The sequence below is a fragment of the Ixodes scapularis genome, unplaced genomic scaffold (genome assembly GCF_016920785.2).
Source record: "Ixodes scapularis isolate PalLabHiFi unplaced genomic scaffold, ASM1692078v2 PGA_scaffold5__190_contigs__length_132052651, whole genome shotgun sequence".
In the NCBI taxonomy this organism is placed as follows: Eukaryota; Metazoa; Arthropoda; class Arachnida; order Ixodida; family Ixodidae; genus Ixodes; species Ixodes scapularis.
Window position 1 is genome coordinate 85,610,152 of NW_024609880.1, and position 20,767 is coordinate 85,630,918.

At 43.6% G+C, this 20,767-nt stretch overlaps 1 protein-coding gene across 1 annotated transcript in view; it reads right to left on the bottom strand.

The window, feature by feature from the left end:
* Positions 1–352: 352 nt before the first annotated feature.
* The window catches only part of LOC115328002 (hemicentin-2), a 60,718-nt gene continuing 40,303 nt past the window's right edge, over positions 353–20,767 (bottom strand). Inside the window, exons 3-8 of the mRNA XM_040498483.1 lie at positions 15,128–15,331; positions 14,181–14,477; positions 11,172–11,471; positions 8,644–8,931; positions 4,534–4,662; positions 353–510 (exon numbers count right to left, since the gene is read on the bottom strand). Coding sequence (XP_040354417.1) covers positions 353–510; positions 4,534–4,662; positions 8,644–8,931; positions 11,172–11,471; positions 14,181–14,477; positions 15,128–15,331 — 1,376 coding nt within the window. The remainder of the gene's footprint in view (positions 511–4,533; positions 4,663–8,643; positions 8,932–11,171; positions 11,472–14,180; positions 14,478–15,127; positions 15,332–20,767) is intronic.

Sequence of the window (20,767 nt, forward strand, 5' to 3'; positions counted from 1 at the left end):
TGTTTGTCGATTTAGGTCCAAATATGACAGATGACATCCAAACCCGCATCAAAGCCATACTTTGGAGCTTGTTTCACCAAAAAAGTTCAAGCCTTTGTCCCCAATCAGCATTCTTCGGGGTTTCTTGTAAGGCCCTAAATTCCCAGACAAAAGCCAAATTTTGGACCAGACTACTATGCTACATCTGTATGCATCAATAAATGAACGCAATCATGTGCGTGGAAAGGGATGACTTCGGTTATGAGAATCTACGCACTTGTCCCGCGTAGGCGGACGTGGCAGACCACCAGAGACTCTGGCCCCGCTCTGGAGTCTCCGCCGACGGTCGGGACGGAGACTCCGGGCTCTCGGGCTACGTGGTCGTCTCCCTGCTGATCCAGTAGTCGTTAGCGTCGCTTTTCGTCACGCCGTTGCTGTGCGCCGCCTTGCTTCCGCCACTGCCCCCGACTCCGCCACCGAAAGGCTTGGCAACCGGCTGGTGGTGCGAGCCTTTCGGAGACTGGGGGTCCTCTGCACACCGGCGGAATCAAGTATGATGAAAACCCCGTTTCGATATCTGGCTATTATTAGAGGATGGTCTTGGCACACAATGTATGTGTGCCACAGCGCGTATCAAGAACAATTTGCGGATTTTTAACAGCAATACTAAACTACGCATCGCCGAATGTTCATTGTCTGCCTAGCGCCAGTAGTTCGAATTAAATGCCGAAGTTTTAGAACTAATCGTTATCTTATTTAAAAAATATAAGATTTTTTTTTTTTAATGTCAATAGAAAAATGTGGCTCATTCTAGGTATCTGGGGCCACACAGCTCCGTGTCTTCGAAGTCGGTCGCCAATTTCAGTTTCATAACTTTTGATTAAGATAACAGTTAGTTCTTCAAGCTTGGCACCTCGTTCGGACCGTTAGTGCTACATTTGGGCAAAGAACGAGCGTTGGACGATGCGTAGTACATTTTTTGTGGTAAAGAAACCCTGTACATATCGGGGGTACGCCCTGTAGTCTGAGTGGCAGAAGGACGCTTCTCTATGAGTCATCGCTTAAAGATATATGCACAAGGTACGTGAGACCCGACGAAGGTGTGTATCTTAGCCGGGATGTGACTCTTTTCTTATATCAGATGCATTTTGTATTGGTGCGGTGAGTATGCTTCTATTCTGAGGCTTCAAAATAAGAGTAACATTTAACTTTATAATCCTCATCTAGGAAAGGGCCACGCATAGAATGTTTCCAAGATTCATTGGTAATTTGTGAGATATTACAGCACTCATTTTAAGCACTGACATGGCGATGGCTGCCACAGTTTTCACGTAGCGTTAATGTTTTTTGAAAAAAAAAAAGTACAACCGCCGTTACACGAAAATGTGCGGTAGCGAGATAAAGTGTAAACTATTAAAGCGTAACTAGCTCCCTCCATCTGAGGTCCAGTGATAAATGATTTATTTAACTAGAGGGATAAACGAGTGAATTTTGTTACTCGCTCGAGGATTATGTAGACCCAGATTTTCATTAGTTTACTCAAACCAAAGAGACCTTTTACGACGTACATCTTCTATAAGCGGCTATTATTCCAGTTCGCGTAGGCTCCCGTCACACGGCAAAACCTCCCTCTCGCTGCCATTAGACCACGATAAACTCTCCGCCCCCCCCCCCCCCCCCCCCCTCGTGTCACATCCCCATACCCCCTTCACGTGACTGCCGGGGGAAGTCTGAGATTGAAAAGATGAGGCATCTCTTCTGGCGGCGGTGTGCCTGGCTGCTTGCTCCGTCGACTCCCAGCGGACGCGTAATTTTCTTTACGAGCTACAAGCTGCCGTAGTCACTTGACGGAGAGGGAAAAGAAAGGAAAAGAGAGGAGGGCTTCAATTCGTTCCACTTCGCGGCAAGAAGCTACTGCTTCTCCCGTCGTAAAACGCACGGTCAGCGCCATTGGCGTTGTTGCGGCTGCTTGTTTTCCCCACAAACTCTGCTCTCTCTTCTTTTTTTTTTTTTTCAGCTTAGCTTCCGCGTTATTTCTCCTTTCTTCCCTCCGACTTCTCAAGAAGAGGCGCTCGCTTCCTTGCGTGAAAGTGTGTTTATTTTTTCCTCTTTTTGGGGAGAGTTTGGGAGGTTTCTTTGAGGACGTGTGTCAAAGCTCGTCGTTTTCCTCAAGCTTTCTAGCCGTTTTTATCTAATATTTTATTTGTTACGTTCCGAAAAAACCGCCCTTCCCCCTGCCCCCTCCGCTTTATTTTATAACGTTAGCTTCTTTCGTGGGAAGGTTCAGCGGCCAGGCACTCTGAAAAAGAGCACGCCGTAATTAAATTGAGATTCTCATGCGGCGCCTTCTAAATGGATGACGCTGCCTGACGCCGTTACTCCGTGCATCGCTGCTGTTTGACTTATGAGCGGGTAAGCAGGAACTTCTGCTTTTGTCTGGATGTTGGGGCCATATTCTTTTAATGAAGGTACTTCGCTAATGTGAAGTCGCTTAAGGGGAATGCCCGGGTGTTTGCATACGAACGAGATCGTTGTTGTTCTTGTTTTAAGCTACCGAGAGTGCAAACTAAACGCATAATTCATTAAGAACAGTCTGCTTGTCTGGGCACAAAACAGGCTTATGGGCGGTCATTGACGACGATTGAAAACAACGAAGAGCTGACAAGCGCAAAGAAAAAAAGAAATGTAATTATGCGGGATTGCAACTTGTAATGCCTGGATGATTAATGACACGAATGCAGGTGCTCAGAAGCGAACTCCTAGGGTCGTCTTTGCGAAGAAGGAAATCTAAGAAAATATTCACGAAATACTCATATCGGTCGCGATCAGCAGCGCCTGTCGAGTCGAGAACAAACGCTTTTTCAGACCAGCAGTGAATATTTTCACCGTATTATATACGCTTGACCAGTCCCTAGGACTGCGGTGAAAGGACGACCTACGGAGAAATGCAACGCACCCCTGTAATATCTTTAGAACGCTATTAGTCACCTTAAAACTAAACTGTGACGTCGCATGAGGAAATAAAGAATGTTATCAAAGTGCATTTTAAGAATTGCATTTGATTTGTAGTGTGTGAATGTGTGTGCGGCGGGAGGGGGGGGGGGGGGGGGGCAGCGAAAGGGGGTGCTTTATACACCTGAAGTTAAGGCGCACTAATAAAGGATGCCCTAAACTAAGGCTCGGAGGAGTCTTTCACGCTCTATAAAAGGTATGATATATAATGACGATTTTTTTCTTAAACCAATATAAAAAAGACAGTCTGTTACGGTGTAGGACCTTATGAAACTCCGAGGCGTGTTGCGTCCTCTAGATGTCATCGAATTTACGTCCAACATCGATCGGTTCTTCCTTCTTGCCCGCACAAACTCGGGTACTGATTTTTTTATTACCGGCTGTTCCTCGTTTACTTTGGTTTTCTGTATGAAGTTCTCTACTATAAGAAAAAAAAAACCTCGAATGTTACGATGCGAAATGTATTACTCAAAACTAGTGATCTCTTGAACATGTGGTTCTTGCCGTCAGTCGATAAAAGGCTAGTTATGTAATAAGCCAACCTTAAACCAAGTTGTAGCCATTGGTACATCTCTTATTAAATATTTATGTATTCAACTGCAATTAATTTCACGTGTCTTAAAGGGTAACTGCAAAGAAACATAAGTGTATTTTCAAACAACCTAATTGGGACAAGCATGTCACAAAACAATATTTCCTCCAAAAATAAATTTTTTACATGAATATTGCGCTAGACCGATTTTAGTTTGCGGCTATTTCGTCCGTTTTAAATCGCGCGCAACAAAGTTGGTGTTCTACGTCACGTAGTGGCTGCTATACGTCACGGAGTGACGTATAACAGCAATTCCGCGCGCGTCGAAATAGCCGGAGTTTCATGTGAGGAGAACTTGTGACTAAAACTAAATTACGTCCTGTGGCGTAAATATTGCTAGAAAAAAAATTGTTATTTTTCGCGGAAGATTTGTTTTCTGACAGGTTTGTCCAAATTAGGCTGTTAAAAAAAAAACATTTTTTTCGTTGCAGTTATTCTTTAAGATATACCGGACAGTCGGGCATTCGACGACACTGGGATTGTAATTATTTTCAGTTTTTCAGGAAGTCTTATTGCAGCAATGAACGCTACCATCCGTTGAAGGCAATCAAACGGCGCCACAACTGCGTCGTCACGGCACTCGTGCTTTTTTTTTTGTGTTTGCTTTCACCTACTAAATGAATCAAGCCCACAAAAGCGGTGGATCGCAAGCGCGTTTGGTGCACGTGATTAGTCTCCCCATCAAACGCTAACGCACAAAAACTGCAAGTGCTTTGAGAAGGGACTTGTGGTGTTGCTTAATTGGCTACCCTGGAGCGTGGAGTAGGCTGCGCTCGGTGTCAGTGTGAAAAGGAACATATTCGTAAATATTTCGAGCAGGTCACACACAGGGAAGCAATCAGCTAACAAATGTCAATATTGCAAAGCCGGACAAACGCGTCTCGATTTGTCAAGGGGTAGATCTTTCATTGCCCGAACCCCAGCAGCAGCGGTACCACAGTGAAACCGACCTTGCTCGTAGGACCGCTTGCTCCTCATCCGCAAGGCTATGAAGATGCAGAGGGGCAGCAGGAAGAGCACGGTGATGGCAGAGATGAGCATAGTCAGTAGGGTTTCATCAGAGAGCTGCAACCTGGCACCTAGGAAAGGTAAACAGTGTATAAAAAACGGTAAGAAAAATAGAGCGTAACACTTCGCAAGAATCTTCAAAATGCTGTACCTCGGCAACTGCGCTTAGCGAGCTAATTTAATTGTGCTAAATTGCATTCAAATGAAACGCAGGTAGGCTCAATTTTCAAATGGGTGCTAATGGCTTAGCACGCCAGTGAAACTGAACACTTTTGCGTGCATATAATAAAACCTTTTTCGCATAACTCAAAGAAGCAGCACTACCAGCTTGAAGGGCACGTTAACAGAAAATAAGTAATAACCTGCTTATAAAAGGAGCCTAAATACAAATCAGACAAAAAATATCGGCTGAGCCGAAACTTAAGACAGAACAGAAAGTAATTATAGCTTCGTGTACACCATGCTCATTATTCTATATTGCGTGCAGTGTTGAGCAGTATAACAATAAAATGTATCGCGATAATATTTCAGAAATACATTATATATTCATATTTCTGTATCGCGATACAATTTTCAGTTGTATTTTTTTTTTGTATATCTTCATTGTCTTTATTATCTTCATTCACACATTTCCATTTTCGGGTGTATTTCTGGTATTGCGATACTTCAGGCCGACGTATTTCCTTACAATATTAAAGGGACCATGAAATGACCTTTTTACTTTTTCCAGATAACTTTTACATTAAACCGTCAATGTTCACTGAATGCCGAACAAGCATCCGTTTTCGTCTCGGTTTATTAACTTCTACACAAAAAATTATTGAAATATCGACTTTTTGATTCTCTCCAACTGACCGCAAAACAAGCCGTGACGTAGGCCGTTTTCGGAACCGGAAGTTCTCTCGGCAGTAGGAGAATGGGAGTGTTAGCGGCAACGAGTTGGGGTGCGCCGGTAGGTTTTACTGCGCTGATGTCACCGACGTATTTCCTGAATCGGCGCCTCTCATCGCCGCATCGCAGCTGAGCGAAATTCAATGAGATATGTTGCGCTACAGCGACAGCATGGGACTAGTCCCATACACCGGTATGCCTGTTGGGAAGTGCAGCGAGTCTTCCGGTAAAGACTCCAGAACCACCCAGTCATTGTTGGCAGAAGGGCCAGCCCGTGTCAGTCGTTTGCAAAGTGACGTAGATGGCGTTTTTCGCGGCCTCGGAGATGCAGGAGCGAGCCGACGTTAAAAAAGATACGTTTGAACTACGAGTGTCAGCAAGAGCCACGTAAATACCTGTTTACACTCGGAGCGAACGCGCGCGCTTGATGGAAGTGCTGTATTCGCGCTGTTTGTAAGCGCTTCGGGACCGTTCTTTTACGATTGCAACTCAATACTGACGCGACACTCGGCAAAGAAAAATTGGACCGGGGTTGTACGTATACCTCCCACGAACTGTTATAGCTCGACAGTGACGTGCAGTCTGTCAGAATAAAAATGGCATACCAATAACAAAGTGTACATACCGTTTTACGAAGGTAATCCGTACGGCGTTTATTTCAGCTCTATATCACACAAAACAAGAAGATAGAATCGACGAGAGTCCCTTTTCGACGAGTGTTCGTCAACACTGCCTCGGAAAACAAGGGGAAGAGATTGACCTCACCTCTTAGTCTAGAATTGAGGTCAGTGATCAAACTATAATACGGGAAGGGTCCACAAGGGTCGCGCGGGCATATTCCATTTAGCACGCCAGCCGGTCGTAGGCAGACGGTCTTGCGACGAAGCAACGCAGCGCCGAGTCGGAATGCCTGCTAGGCCTATATTCTGAGCAGCTCACTTCGTCGGAGTCGGTGGATCCAGCGTTCTTGTTCGTCGTGGTCTGTTTTAAGTACTGTTTTCTTGCTGCTTGAAGTCGGCACACGCGGGAAGAACACGTAGAAAAATAAACGTTCAGTCAGTCAGAGTCTTGAGAGGAAGGAAAACAAAGAAAATAAACGTTCGTCGGCAGCCGCCACCGCCGCCACCCAAGTAACTGTCGGCCCTGCCCTACTGCGCACGCGCAGTAATTGCTTCGTTTACCACACGATAGATGGCGCTTGGCTCTCAGCATTATCATATTTGGCAATTTTTGCCACACATCTCTAATTATGCTACAAAATGTGGATCTGAATATTATTTAACAAAACTTTAGGAAACATTCGCCGGCTATTTATTGTTTACGATCGCGGTGCTGGTGAGGTAGGCTCTTACCCAATAGGCGACCTGGATTTGGCTGACGTGCTCCATTTCCGCGGATGCATCGTAGTGAACAGGCGAAGGAAGGAAGGCGCAAAAGAGTCCAGTTTTCTTTTAAAAGTTCTATAGCAAATAATTTTTTTTGGCTCCCTATTTTTGTGTTTTAGTGTTTCTTTTCACACCTTTTACGACGTGTGGTGGATGAAACTCGATTTTAAAATCATTTCATGGTCCCTTTAAATTAATTGTTTACCTTCACATAGAGGGCCATAACCAAGTTTCGTCCGGGACGTTTTGTGTCCTTAAAAGCACATGAGTCGATTTTTTATTTACAAAGTTCGCAAAAAGTTTTCCGCACTTTAAATGGTCGACTATTTTTTTAATAAAAACAGTTAAAGACTCTGTCTGCACACCAACTACCAGAAAAAAGAATAGGACTTTTGTGAACTTCACTCTCTAGTGACGTTGTAAGGTCACTGCTGAAAGAGGCGCGCGCGCGCCCAGATTAGAGATTATCATAGTGTCTTCTCGAGGTTACTTGGGAGTAAAAAAAAAACTGACTTAGGGGGGCCCTGGGATTTTGTCTCAGAAAGATGAGAGATGCCGAAATAAAAGTGCGTTTGAGCCATGGCGAAAAAATGGCTTGCTTCCCGTATTACTTTCTAAAGTACGAAATGTTAATTCTGCGGAAAATTTAACTTTAGCCAAGAACGTCAACGTCGAAATTCACGCCCTATCTTGAAGTGGGTCCTCGCTGGTTTAAAAACAAAATCTCGTATTCAAGATTATGCTTATTTTTTTGTACTTCGTATGCACTAGTCCACCAGAACATAAACACTAATGTTTTACAGCGAAGCTGCCTATGGCTAGGTTCTGACATTTTCTGTGTGCGCGACCAGAGCTTGTGGATCGTGAATTCGCGGCGTCATAGTCTATCCACCAATCGTAGTGCCTCGTTCTTTTCTGACTTGGTCATCGTCTTAGCGACGGTATCAGCAGTTTCACTTTGGATCTGTTATGGGAAGGACACGCGTAGTTCACCCTGAGGAAGAACATGTCGTCAAAGAGCGACAACGAGAGCAAAAGCGCGAATGGGCGCGAAAGCAACGAGAAGCCGCTGCGACCGACGGGTCGGGACCATCAAGTAGCTTCTCTCTGACCGACGAAGAACAACAGCGTGCCCATCTAGAGCGACGGCGGGAGCAGAAGAGTGAGTGTGATCGACATCGTCGAGCGAAAACGACCGAAGAGGAGCGGGCCACCAACGCCAAGCGCATGTGATGCGCCCGTCGGGACCCCGAGTACCGTGAGTAGTCAATATGGTCATCTCAATACAGCTTCGCTGGTTATCCTTCTTCACAGAGTGGAAGGGCACTAAGTGTCTTTTCTTATAGCAATCTATTTCAGTATCTGTATTTCTACCCCACCAAAAGATATTTCTCTATTTACATTTCTAAATACTTTTTTCAGTTTTGAATGCATTGATACGTATTGCAATATTTCGTTTATAAATGTACTTCAGTATCAGTATTTTACCTCTTTTTTCATGTATTCCAGTATTTGTATTTTCAAATAGTATTGAGAGTATTGCTGCCGAACCCTGCACGCGTGCATTTCATTTTAAATTAAACTAAATACGTGTTGCTCGCCGGCATCCATTTAATCTTGTAATGGTTAACTTTATCCTGTTCAAGAGAAAATTGTGTGCGCGGAAGAGTTCATAGCTCAGGAGTGCAACCTTCCCACACTGACTATAGGTGGCACTAGTCGCCGCCTCATTTAAAGCGCTCAGCCTTATTCATTTATTTATTCATCCATACATACCCTGCGGCACGACGAGAAAGACGCACGGTTCCTCCTGGCGGCCAACCTCGTTCCTTGCCCAACAGAGCAAGGTGCCGTAGTCGTCCCCTGAGTGAGCAGCATAGCGCGCAGTACTCTGGGTGCCGTTCCAATGAACGGCGTCTACTTGGTGACTCTGTAGACTCGAGTTGAAGAGCCACAGGAATGTGACCAGGGACGGATAGGCGTCCACCTCGCAAGAGACGTCCACTTCTTCCGCTCGGGCAGCCGTGTACACAACTCGCTGGTGGGGCTTGCATGTCGGGGTATCTGAGAAATATAGGTGTGCAAGTGTTAACGTTCTGACAAGGCGGGGAATTGTTAAACTTACGTTGAAAAATCTGCTTTTGCTATTGAAACGTGAAATATAAAACAAGGGATGATATATACGGGAATCCCCTACCCCTAGAAAATTGATCTTCCTTTAGTGCGTCAAAGCATACCTCATGACGAGACATATCAGCATAACTAGACGGGTTACCATAGAAACAAAAGAGTTAAAACATTCGCAACCAGAGTAAACAAATATATACTCGTCGCCCACCAGGATTCGAACCCTCAACCAACAAAGCTAACATCGTAATGCTCTTTCTCTTTTTTTTTTTTTTTTTTGCGACGGCTGATGGTATGGTTTATGCCTCCTGTTACAGATTCCGATACATTTTGTGGTGCATCGTGATGTTGTAGAGAGGGCAATTAATGGCCAATGTGTTTTTTATTGCCCAAAAGGACTATTTAACGTTTTATAATCACATCTAAACCATGGCTTTTTACTTGATAAATTGCATTCCATAATATTATGGAATATTATGGAGAACATATTACGATGGATCGATGCGGTTTTTTTCATTTTTTTGCGTGTCTATGACTACAACTTTCATCGTTTTAGACGTTAAGAAAAAATTACGACCTTTGGGTATGTATGTCAGTGCCCCTTTAAAGTAAACTACTAATTACCGAAATTAGAATGTAATTGAAAGTTGCTAAACGACTCAGAAAAGTAGTTAAACTACAGTAACTTAAGTAGAGTATTTGAACTAACTATAATTCTGGTCAAAAGCCCACGCCATTTCACACTTAACAAAGTGGCATATATGAATCTTTATCAAGTGTTCAGAAACAACTTGTCGTTTTCCTGCTTTCCTTCTGTTGTCAGACAATAACCTTAATAGAAAAGTATGCCTTATTCACCTTCAATTAATTAAAGGGCCCATGAAACGAATTTTGGGCTGGGATAAATGAATTTAGATTTAGACTTTACTAATAGCATATCGTTTAGTGGACCACAACAAACAAGGTAGAAAGTCAGAAGCCTGATTTTCGGTACAAAAATTTTAAAACACAGCGGACTATTTCGTACCTCCTTCCCTTCGTAAGCTCTCTGCCTTTTCACTGTAATACATCCGCGGTACCGAAAGCGCGTCACCCGGCCCAAACGCACGTCACGCGACATCGGACCTGACTTATTCCATGCACCACAAAGCTGACAGTGCGGTGGAGCCTATGAGCTTGCCGGGACAATCAGCCGCTTCTCTTTTGTCACCTGACCTCATTCTCTGCGCGTGTGTATGCGCGAGGGAGCGTGATCGCGTGGCAAAAGTGTGGCTGGCTCAACGAGCATGTAGCTTTTCCTGCATTGTCAGCTTCGGGGTGAACTGAGTGGCGAAAGGAACTTTTGTCCGAGTTTTGAGCGAGGTGCTAATCTTCTAGAAGAATGGCGGTATCCAGGTACACAAACGACGGTTCGAGCAAGGGTTTGGTAGAATGCGTGATTTATGAGTTGAGGAGGAAAGCTAAATAGGAAAAAGTTGGAAAAGCGTTTCATAACCCCTTTAAGTACTCCCATGTTTTCTTGCAACATTAATATCATCTTCATGCAATAGGAACTTGTTCTTGTAGAATGACACCCACATGGTATCATACGCTGAACAATGGATATATTCATGGAATAGGAACCTTATGGTTAATCTGTTAAGTGCCTTACTTTATCATTACAAGCCTACAGTCACTGACAGCTCAAGGATAGGCGAGAGAGTGAGTTATTATATTAACGCTTCCTGCTTCCAAAATTGTTCTCCGGACATCTTGTCTGCTGAATTGTTATAGTCCACCCTTTTTATTTTATCTCGAATATTTACTGTGATTGATTTTTTTGCTTTAATTTACAGATTATTTTTTTTTATCCGGAACAGATATGTTTAGGAGCGCAATTTTGTTATCGCGTACTTTCACATTTTAGATAATAGAAAAGTGGTCATAATGTTTTTCCCGTAATCTCATGTCTGCTGATCCCTCCCAGCCCCCTCCCGCCCCCCCCCCTCCCCCCCCCCCCCCCCAAAAAAAAAAAAAGCTGTGAAGACGTTTTTTTTTTATTATAATAAACTTTATGCCCTTTTTCCCACAGTGCGCAGAATGAAATTAAATCCAGGAGAAGTGCGGCATGAAAATCAATAATGCTGGTCATACACGAACATAGGTCAAGAAGCTCGAGGCAAAAATAAAATACTTACGCTTGACAAGGACATTGACTTCGTTGCTCGTGCCCACCCCTTCGGAGTTGGCGCCTAGGCAGGAGTAGTTTCCCGAGTGGACAGTGCCGATGCCCTTGATGAGCAAAGTGTTGCGGGGCTGATCCTTGTCTGCCGACCGGTCGAACCCCGAAGGCCGTAACTGGCGTCCATTGAAGATCCACTGGACATCTTCCACGGTAGGGTTGGCGTCTAACAGACACACGAACATGACGTCCGTCCGTTCCCGTATGTTGTCGGGACTCAGCTGTCGGGCCAGTTCCAGCTGAACTCGTGGCTTGTCTGCATAATTATAATGGCATGTTAAAAGTGTCAAACATAACGTTACCTAGATCAAAAAATAACAGAGAAAGACAAATTTCTTCGTGAGCCGACGTCCACCTAAGCCTAATATCGTTAAACAGAAACTGAAACTGCGAACTCATGTGGTATTTATATCAGTGAAACACACTTGTCAGCAATACGAGAATATTCTTTTCTTTTTTGTTGACAAGTTTATCTTTTGTTTTTCTATTCCACTGAAATATATACTACAAACGTCCTCAATTTCATTTCTTGTTTTGACACTATTAGGCTTAGAAAAAGATAGGCTTATAGTTCCATTTTCTCTTTCTCGATTATCTTTTGATCTAGATAACGTCATGATTTTCCATATTTCGCGATCTATTCTAACAGCTAGCGCCACATTCTCACGGAGTTTGTGTTTTCTGCGATGTTTAGTTTATTTACTCGGGCCTAAAAACGCGGTTCCCTTTTGTCGGAAACACTATTTACTCTCTAACTATACAGACCTTCGCAAAAAGAGCTCTTTGGCAGACGCCGTTTTGCTACTCGGGCGAACCCTATCAGCCAGAAATTTCTCCCACCGGCCTGAGCTGTAGAATCCTAGTCAGCGCGACTCCCCAAGTGCATTGTACATTCGGAGTTCGCCAGATTTTCTTTTGAGTTTTTACTTTATTTGCCTGTTCAGGATGCTCACCCTTTTGTGTTACCTTCCACTATGAGCACCAGGGAATACCAGGGCTCATAGTCTGCACGGCCTTCGTAGGAAACGATCGAAGAGAGCGAGCGTCATGCAGCCCGCGACGCGGGCCGTTCGACGTTCTTCGATGATTATTTCCGTTGAGGTAATCTCCGAAAAGACTTCCCGGCTATGTTCCTGATTTTTGGCGAAAAATAGCTGATAAAGTCCGGGGTATGGGAACCGTATAGACACTTTCGTTCATTTGCTTTGGTACTATGCGAAAAAGCAACTCTCTACAAAACGGGTCCCAAAACAAGTCGGATTCCGTCCAATCGTCGCCAAGTGACGGTCGTCTGCACCATGTATGAGATATGCCGTGTTTTTTAAGATCATTCTCAGAATTAGTCCTGTTCAGATAACGCAGCACCATGGGGTACATACAATATGCTGTTCGATTGACGAGACTCGTTGAATTTCATGTCTGAGGAGAATACCCCGGAGATTTCAGCAACCCTCTGTGGTCAAATATTTTTTGACAGTTGAGAGTTTTACACATTATTATGGCTGAATGTATCACGCCGCAAAAAGCAACACAAAATAAAACAAACATCCCGTTGCATTTGTTTTGCCGCGCACAGACTAACCAAAATAAATTTGGTTTCTTTGTTTTTGTTTCCAAAAATAGTAAAAGCCTCGAGAAATTTTATTCGCCATAGAACACAAATGAAACAATAAAACGTGTCAATTTTGACGCCACCAGTGTCCAGGATTGCGCCTACACAGACTGGTACAGCCCATTGAAAAAAAAAAAAATTCTAACCACCTGCGCAGTTGGCCGACACTGACGTACCCTCTCAAAACCAGGGACGCGAGCTGTAAATCGCTTCGTTCGAGACTGCCGCTGGAAAGGTCTATACGCGCTGACAGATTAACGAACGCAGGACGCGGTTGGTCTGGAGAATCTTATCACCACTCCTGGGCCATTTAGACTGGAGACATTGGCCGATAAGAATGGCGGAGAGCATATCACGATGCAGGAAGCGAGGGCATAATAAAACATTCCGGCGTTTGTTAATCTGGCAGTGGCTAAAGTCGCCTGAACACTCGATGCCGAAAAGTTTCGAAAAAGCACTTCGAAAATGGCAGCCGCCGCCGCAGTGTTGATCAGCTGCGAAGTTGATTTCCCCCCACCACGTTCCAGCTTTATCGTGGCGACGAAGGACTAGGCTACACTTCCGCGTCGCGTCTCCGAGTGTGCTTCTCGCTCCACGTTCGTCACCCAAAGCGCTCTGAATGCTTGCGTTCTTAACCGGTACGGCTGTGACGTATTTAATGGTTTCGACGACTCATACATTATTAAAGTATTTTGTGCATTCGTAGTTCATTTTTCGTCGGTCTCATTTCTTGTCGTTATTTTTTTTCTCACCACAAACAATACTAAAACTGTCATTCCTTAGTTGGATTCATTAAATTACTTATTGTATGTGAATCATAAGCGTTATCTTTAATCAACCTGATATTGACTGTAACGGTCTGCCCTTTTAGCATGTTTAGTAAGGGGTATATATATATATATATATATATATGAGGTGGTTAAAATATCTACATATATAGTATTTGTAAACTTTCATCATTAATAATGATAAAATAATTTTTCAGTTGTCGATTTCTTGAAGACTACCACTTGAAAAAGTGCAAGCATGGAGACGATATTTTGTCAATTTTAGTGAAAAGTATTAACTGACCGCCACAGCCATGTAGCGGTGAGTTGCACGCCAAGGATAAAATAGCCCCACAAGCTTATGCTAATTTAAAGGGGGGGGGGGGGGGGGGGGAACAAAACCTATGCAGGGTAAAAAAGGGGATGTGGAGTGTTTTTTTTTCTCTTTTTCTTTGAATCTAATCGTTCAAAAATCTTGAAGACTACATCTACAGAATGCCGACCCATGTATACATGAACCGCTATAGTACATACGCTGCTGAGCTCTATACAGTTCCCTCGGAGAAAGCTAATTTCGGAAACTCACAGTGCACACTGAGTTCCCATTGATCCTCCTTGGCACTATTCTTCAGGCGTGGATTTTGTGCCCGGCAAACGAGGCTCTGACCGTTGTCCGATCGCTGGGGTGAAAAGGCAACGACGCTCGTGGTCAGGTTGCCGTCCTGAGACACGTGCACAAACGTCTGGTTGAGCTGGTCGCTGTTCTTCCACCAGGTGATCTCCGGGGGCGGCCTGGATCCCCACACTTCGCACAGGATCTCGGCAGTGAGGCCTGACGAGATCGGAGCTTCGCTCTTCCGTATTTGCACCGATATTGGTGCCACTGCGTGAGACAGAAATGTTACTATCAAGAGATGCGTTGGACGCAATCTAAACAAAATGTGGAGCGTCTAATAGGAGAGAGAGCCAGTCGCTTCAATCTTCGGAGGGGGGTCGGCGAATTAGGACGCTGGAAGTGTATTTAGATCTAAAATGTCGGTGCTGTGGCCCTGAGAAGGACGCTTCGCTATACTCAGATTCAGAGCGCAGAATGTATTTTTAAGTCTAAGCATATTTATAACCTCGTCAGTCAACGAGCTACCTGAGTTTGCGATAAAAGCGAAATGAAAGTAATAATAATGATAAGAAAGTACAAGAATTAAAAAACTCCTCACGGCTTAATAGGCACTACCAGTCCGCTTACGATACATATTCAACCTTTATACATGTGCCTTCCTGAAAGCCAAGATGGTTAAACGTTATGAGATAAAAAAGTGAATAAATGGATTGGGTGGATGACCTGGGAGTGAATATTGCTAAGAATGAATTGCACCAACGTGTCGTTTTGGTGCTGTTCACCCATGAGCAATTAGTGACACAGTGACTGAGTCAACCTCAAGTTGCGGAATGAGTAGTACGTTTTGCGATACGCATTTCCAGCGTCTCTTTAACTTCGGGCCGAGTTGCAAGTGGCTATTGCTGCATTCGACTCACGGTTCAACTCGAGCGTGACGGAGACCTCTGTGGGCGCCGAGATGTTGTTCGACGACACGCAGGTGTAGGTAGCCATCAGGTCGTTTCTGTGCAGCGATGGCAGGGTTAGCTTGGATTGTTTCACATCCCCGGCAACAGAGGTCAGGGTCTTGGTTGGAAAGTAGCTCCCATTTCTTTTCCAGGACAGCATAGGAGACGGTTTTCCTTGAACATAAGAACATATGACGTATCAACGTTCACACAGCGTAGAACATGTGTCTCATATTTGGCAGTTTTGTACGCACAAACCAGTGAGCTTATTTTTCTTTATAACCAAGCAAATTGTTTCCCTTTTTCTAGATGCTCACGTTCCTTCACTGGTGCGTTTCCGTGCATGTCGTGAAGCTCATCGACTCGAACAGATACCGATCACAAGCACGCAATCCTCATTTCTCCTACCATTCTACCAATTTTTGAAAGCAGTCAAAGTCGTTACACTATAGTTAAGAACAGCTCAAGAAGCGAAGGGCTTGGCAAGTCATCTACATCGTGTTCTCCGCCCCCCCCCCCCCCCCCAAAAAAAAAAAAAAAAATCTGTTAAAACTGCAAAAATAAACTATCTTTAGCCAAACACTCAATCTATGCCCAAATGAAACGCTTTCGGTACGAAGCAGGTGACAAAGTTATAGAACTAACCGTTATGGCCTTTAAAGTTTATAAGTGTTCTTTTATATATATTTCAATGGGGAAACTGGGTCCCCTTTTTAGCCCGTTTTAAATTACTGGCGCAATTGAGCTGTATTCGGAAGCTCGGTCGGCCGCCATTTTTTTCAAAAGAAATTTCAGAAAATTGTTTAAAGGGAAACTTCGCTTTGTTTTGTTTTTGAAAAGAAACAATGCAGTCCTCTTCAGTATCACCTAGGGAGACCACACGTCAAATATTAGAACCTAGTACTATCTAAATGGTTTCTTAAACGGTTCGGCAAACTTTGCAACGCGTCAAGTTACCGAAACCGGCTGACTCCAGCGGGCGAATTAAGGCGCAACCAAGAGCGCGGTTAATTGAGTTAAACGTCATCACCATTGACCCTTTTTGTTTGTTTTTATTTTTCCAGGCAAGCGTAACGGGTGACGTCAGCAACGTGTCCTCTCGGCGCTCAGCAGTGTTTACGTGTTCGCGTAACGCGTCTGCGCAGCGCGCTTATTGGGAGCCGTCTGACCTGCCCGCCGTTACCGCCGTCGCCCGCGTTCACAACCACCGTCGTCATCTTACCATTTGTGATTATTGTCTTTCGGAGTTTCGTTCACACTACAGGCGTAGATTGATGCCACAGTTGTGCAGACGTCGTCGAATGTCGTAGACACCAAAATGTGGTGAAGAGTGCGAAGCAGACGACAGGCGCCTGGCACACTCCTGCCCCGACAGTGTACCGCCGGCCAACCCCAAACCCGCCCGTCGTTGCGTAGCGGATCACGCGACATCTCGTACCGCGTGACAGCCATGTTTATGGGGTCCCGAGGCGTTTGTTACCAGACGAAGCCGAAGTTTCGGTTTCCATTTCGGCTTATGTTTGAAGTGAGATGTAACAAATACATATCCTATTTTCCATGAAGCAAAATGACATAGTGTCTTTTATTAGTGCGTTTTAATGTCAAATGCCTTATCCCGAAATGTTCGAAATTAACCGGAGTTGCCAGTTAAAATTTTCAAATGATTCAACAGTTAAATACGTAACTTTAGCATCTTACTCCGACGGCCAACGTTACATTTAGGTAAAAAAAAAAAAAAAAAAAAAAACGTTCGGCGGTGCGATTTTATTTTTGCGTTGAAAAAACAAAAGCCCTGCCAAATCTTGGGGGGACACCTGTGTATCATTTTAGCTCCGCAGTCGATGATGTTGCGTCATTAGCGGATAAGAACGTCGAAGGAGGAATCACGAAGGGAGAATCGTGAACGCAATAACCCAGGCCTTTCCTGAGTCAAATGTGGCAAGCAACCTCCCCCTCAAGTACTCACAGTGGATGATGAGATTACGCTATAGTGTCGCTTCATTTCTCTTATTTCTGAACAACCTAGATTGTACACATAACCTACTTCCAAAACTCGTGTAATAGCCTTACGCTAGACTTAGGAATCAATATAGACCTCCATTTTTAGAAAAAGATATTATAAATTTTAATTAAACAGAGACCCTTTTCTTGTTGTTGTTGTTGTTTTTTTTTTGTTTTTTTCAGTGCGCATTTTAAACAGTTTCCGGCGCTTCTTTCAATGTCCCAGATTATCTTTACGTCCCTAAAAAAAAGTTGGCTCATACATGAGCTATTTCGTTTTGAGAGGCCCCTCCAAAGGCGCCGTGGAGATCGCTTTAGTCTGAGCGGGATTAAAGAAACAAAGGGGGTACGTTTAATTACTCACATTTGTGCGCTTTGTGAACCAAAAAAATTGTACTGACTACCCCTCTTTTTTTTTAATTACATTAGGAAAAGAAAAGACATATTAATGCGGTGTGTTTAAGCGTCTCTGCCAACATGAAATTGTGCTTCGAACACGTACATGCACACATAAAAACTTGACTATAGCATACACACTTTCCTGGCAGCTGCGTTTCCATAAGCTTTTATTATATATTAATTTACGCTCACACGCAGAAAAAAATTATTGCTCTTTTTACAGTACAGTTTAAATTACATTTTCCAGGTCGGCCATTAAACGTTTTTTTTTAGATATGAAGATCCTCTTATTGTAGAAACAATTCAGAAGAAAACGTTGCTATACAATACGGAGCGAACCTCCGAAGACAAATGACTATTGGCATCCAGTAGTTATTCGAGAGTTTTAAATTACATCTTTCTGTACAGTTCAAAAAAACAAGAAGTGTAGTTTTGTTATATTAGAAAACGTTCTCTACTGATCAGGTGACTTTTTGAATAAGAGAACGAAAGGAGAGACCATAGTAAACTTTTATCTTTTCTTATATTCTTGTATGCCATATGGCGATGTAGATAAGACAATATGTTGCCCTTTGGAACTCCAGTGCAGTCTAGAGCCGAAATCCTCGTTCTTTAGGTTTTCAAAGCTTAATCCCCAAATTAGATATCTGGAGGCAGAAGGGGCACAAGGCTTTGAACCGTAAAAAATAAGGTGATAAAAACAAACCCCGCTTTCTTCCTAGCATCCGTTTCCGATGAACGTCCAAGGTATTTTTTTTTTTAATATATGATTCAATACTTTCTATGTTAGGATTTTATGCCTTAGCACATGAACCAAATTCAGTTGATGTATTTGTCGTTTTTCTCAGAATGTAGCCATTTTCTTTTTGACGCCTGACAAATCTCGCATCGCGTCAAAGCGAACGCCCCTAGAGTCCTCTAAAAACGATTTCGTTGACGACGCCGGGTTCAAGTCGCGATCCTGCCTCTTAAAAGTCGCTTAGCCGGACGGAAAAAAAAATATTCCCCTTGATTTTTTTTTTTTGTTTCTTTTAGAATTATTTTGCGTCAACGTGTTTCTCGCTGATCGGCGGCATATGGGACAACGTTATCAAAGTATTTGGCGATCTCTGAACTTAATCTTTCAATTGTAACACTTTATACTGCTTTGCACAGTAATTTGTTTACAGTGTCGTTTTCTTCCAGTGTGCAAATGTGTCGCTCGTTCGGGAAAATACTGAGCATCACGAGGAGCAATCTGTAACATTGTAGTGAGTCCTTCAGATTACCGAATTTCAGTACCGTCTCTCAGCACCCCAAACCCTCTTACACCTGATCGCAGAAGAAAAGTATCTAGTGAATGTGTTTTTAATTACTCAACCTGTAACTAGGTTAACTTATTATCAGCCTACGACTTGCTTTGACAAATAAAAGAAATATGTAGTGTACGAATGTTCTTTTCTCTCTCTCTCTCTTGCGGTGCCAACGGACGCCTGCGCCTAGGCAATAAAAATTTGAAAAAAATTATGATGTCCCGAGAAGGCCAACAACAATAGCGCTTTTACTCCGTCCTCAAGCAGACAGAGGGTCGATCACTGCGATGAACAGGCAAAACCCTCGCGGATTATGAGAATTCTTGAAACGCCTCAAGATTTAAAAAAAACAAAGGATTTTAAGGTTTCAAGTTTTCTTGGACTGATAGTGATAGGCTTTTGAACTCAAATTGCAGTATTCTACGAGAGACTTCCTCGCGATATGGCGGTGGTTAGTACTTACTACTCTCTGTGGCGAATTGCACGCTTTGAGACAGAGTGCTACGAGCAGAAAGATTCTGCATGTCTTTCTGCCCCTGTGTGTTCCACATTTTCATTTTTCTTTTAAAGATCAGAGTCTGCGGAACCCATGAAAACCACGAAACATAATTTGACGGAAATCAAAGTCGATTTAATTTGCCTAGTGAACTTCGCGCATCCCACCCAAACTCTGTGGTACTCTCCTCCCCTTTCCGGCAGTCAAACTTCGTTATACTATAGCCGCTCTGTCGCCGGGATTTCACCTTCTATACACTGCAAATTCTCTGGACGGCGTATTGCCAGAGACCCACCGAAGCTGCTTATGTATAACGGCACGACGTGCCTCCAGCCCTGAATTTGCATCCTGAACAAGATATTTTAACAGAAATGCGAAAAATGTAATAGGTTTTGCTAAAAATTCGGTCTTCACTGATAGGCCCTTGGAAACAGATGCCAGGTATAACAAATGGTGATGTTAAGATTAGCGACGAGCCTTCAAACCTTCCCGTTCGTCGACGATAGTATTTCGTGGAAGGATACTGAGAGTCGCTTCAAAGCAGGCCTAAAACAAAAATACATGATCGCGCAAAGCACCGCAGTAGATACAGGAGATCCGCTGAAATCGTATGCGTTTGCATTAGCATGGTAAACGTTACAAAAATAAAACACACTTAGCGTAAATATTTGAAACCTATTGTCACAGATGACAAGCGACATTCTATGAATAGCTGAGAGAAGGTTAATTTGTTTATATATGCAAACTTGTGCCAAAATAACAAAAAAAAAACAATAATGGCGTCGCGTGCGCCGACGTCTGCGATAGAGCGAGATCGAGCGCGAGCTAAATCAATGGAGCGCATTACGGCTGTTTTTAAACCCGTTCCTTGTTTCGTAATATTCTAATTCAAAACACAATAAGTAACGACAATAGACTGAAACCCTCTGGCGGAGGAAGAAAAAACAAAACTAACCTGGTTGGACTGTAATGCGGGTGCTGCCAACTCGGTCACGCACGAGGCAATATGGAGACTGAAAGCCGTATCGAAAAAAAATAAAGTGCGCAAGTGAGTTGACCCAAGCGCACACTCTCCATTTTTTTTTTTTGCCATTCTATGGCGCGAATGAAAGCTACGGTTTTGAAATGCAATTGCATTTCAAAGCCGCAATGCGCCAGCTTAGGAGGCGAGGTTCGCTATTTCGCGCTTTCTAATCTGGGTTATTAATATGTATAAAAATCGGGGCTATTGTGGTCGTGCAGCAGTGTCGTGCGCATTATCTATTGAAGTCAGCTTTAAGTCATAGTTTCCCCCAGTCTGTTAAAAAATTCCCGGGGCGGGTCGATAATATATGGCGCAGCTCACGGCGGCGCTTCTGTTCCTTATAGCTTCAGAACCACTTATGGAAGCAAAAGGTATATCAATGATGCCAAAAACGAATC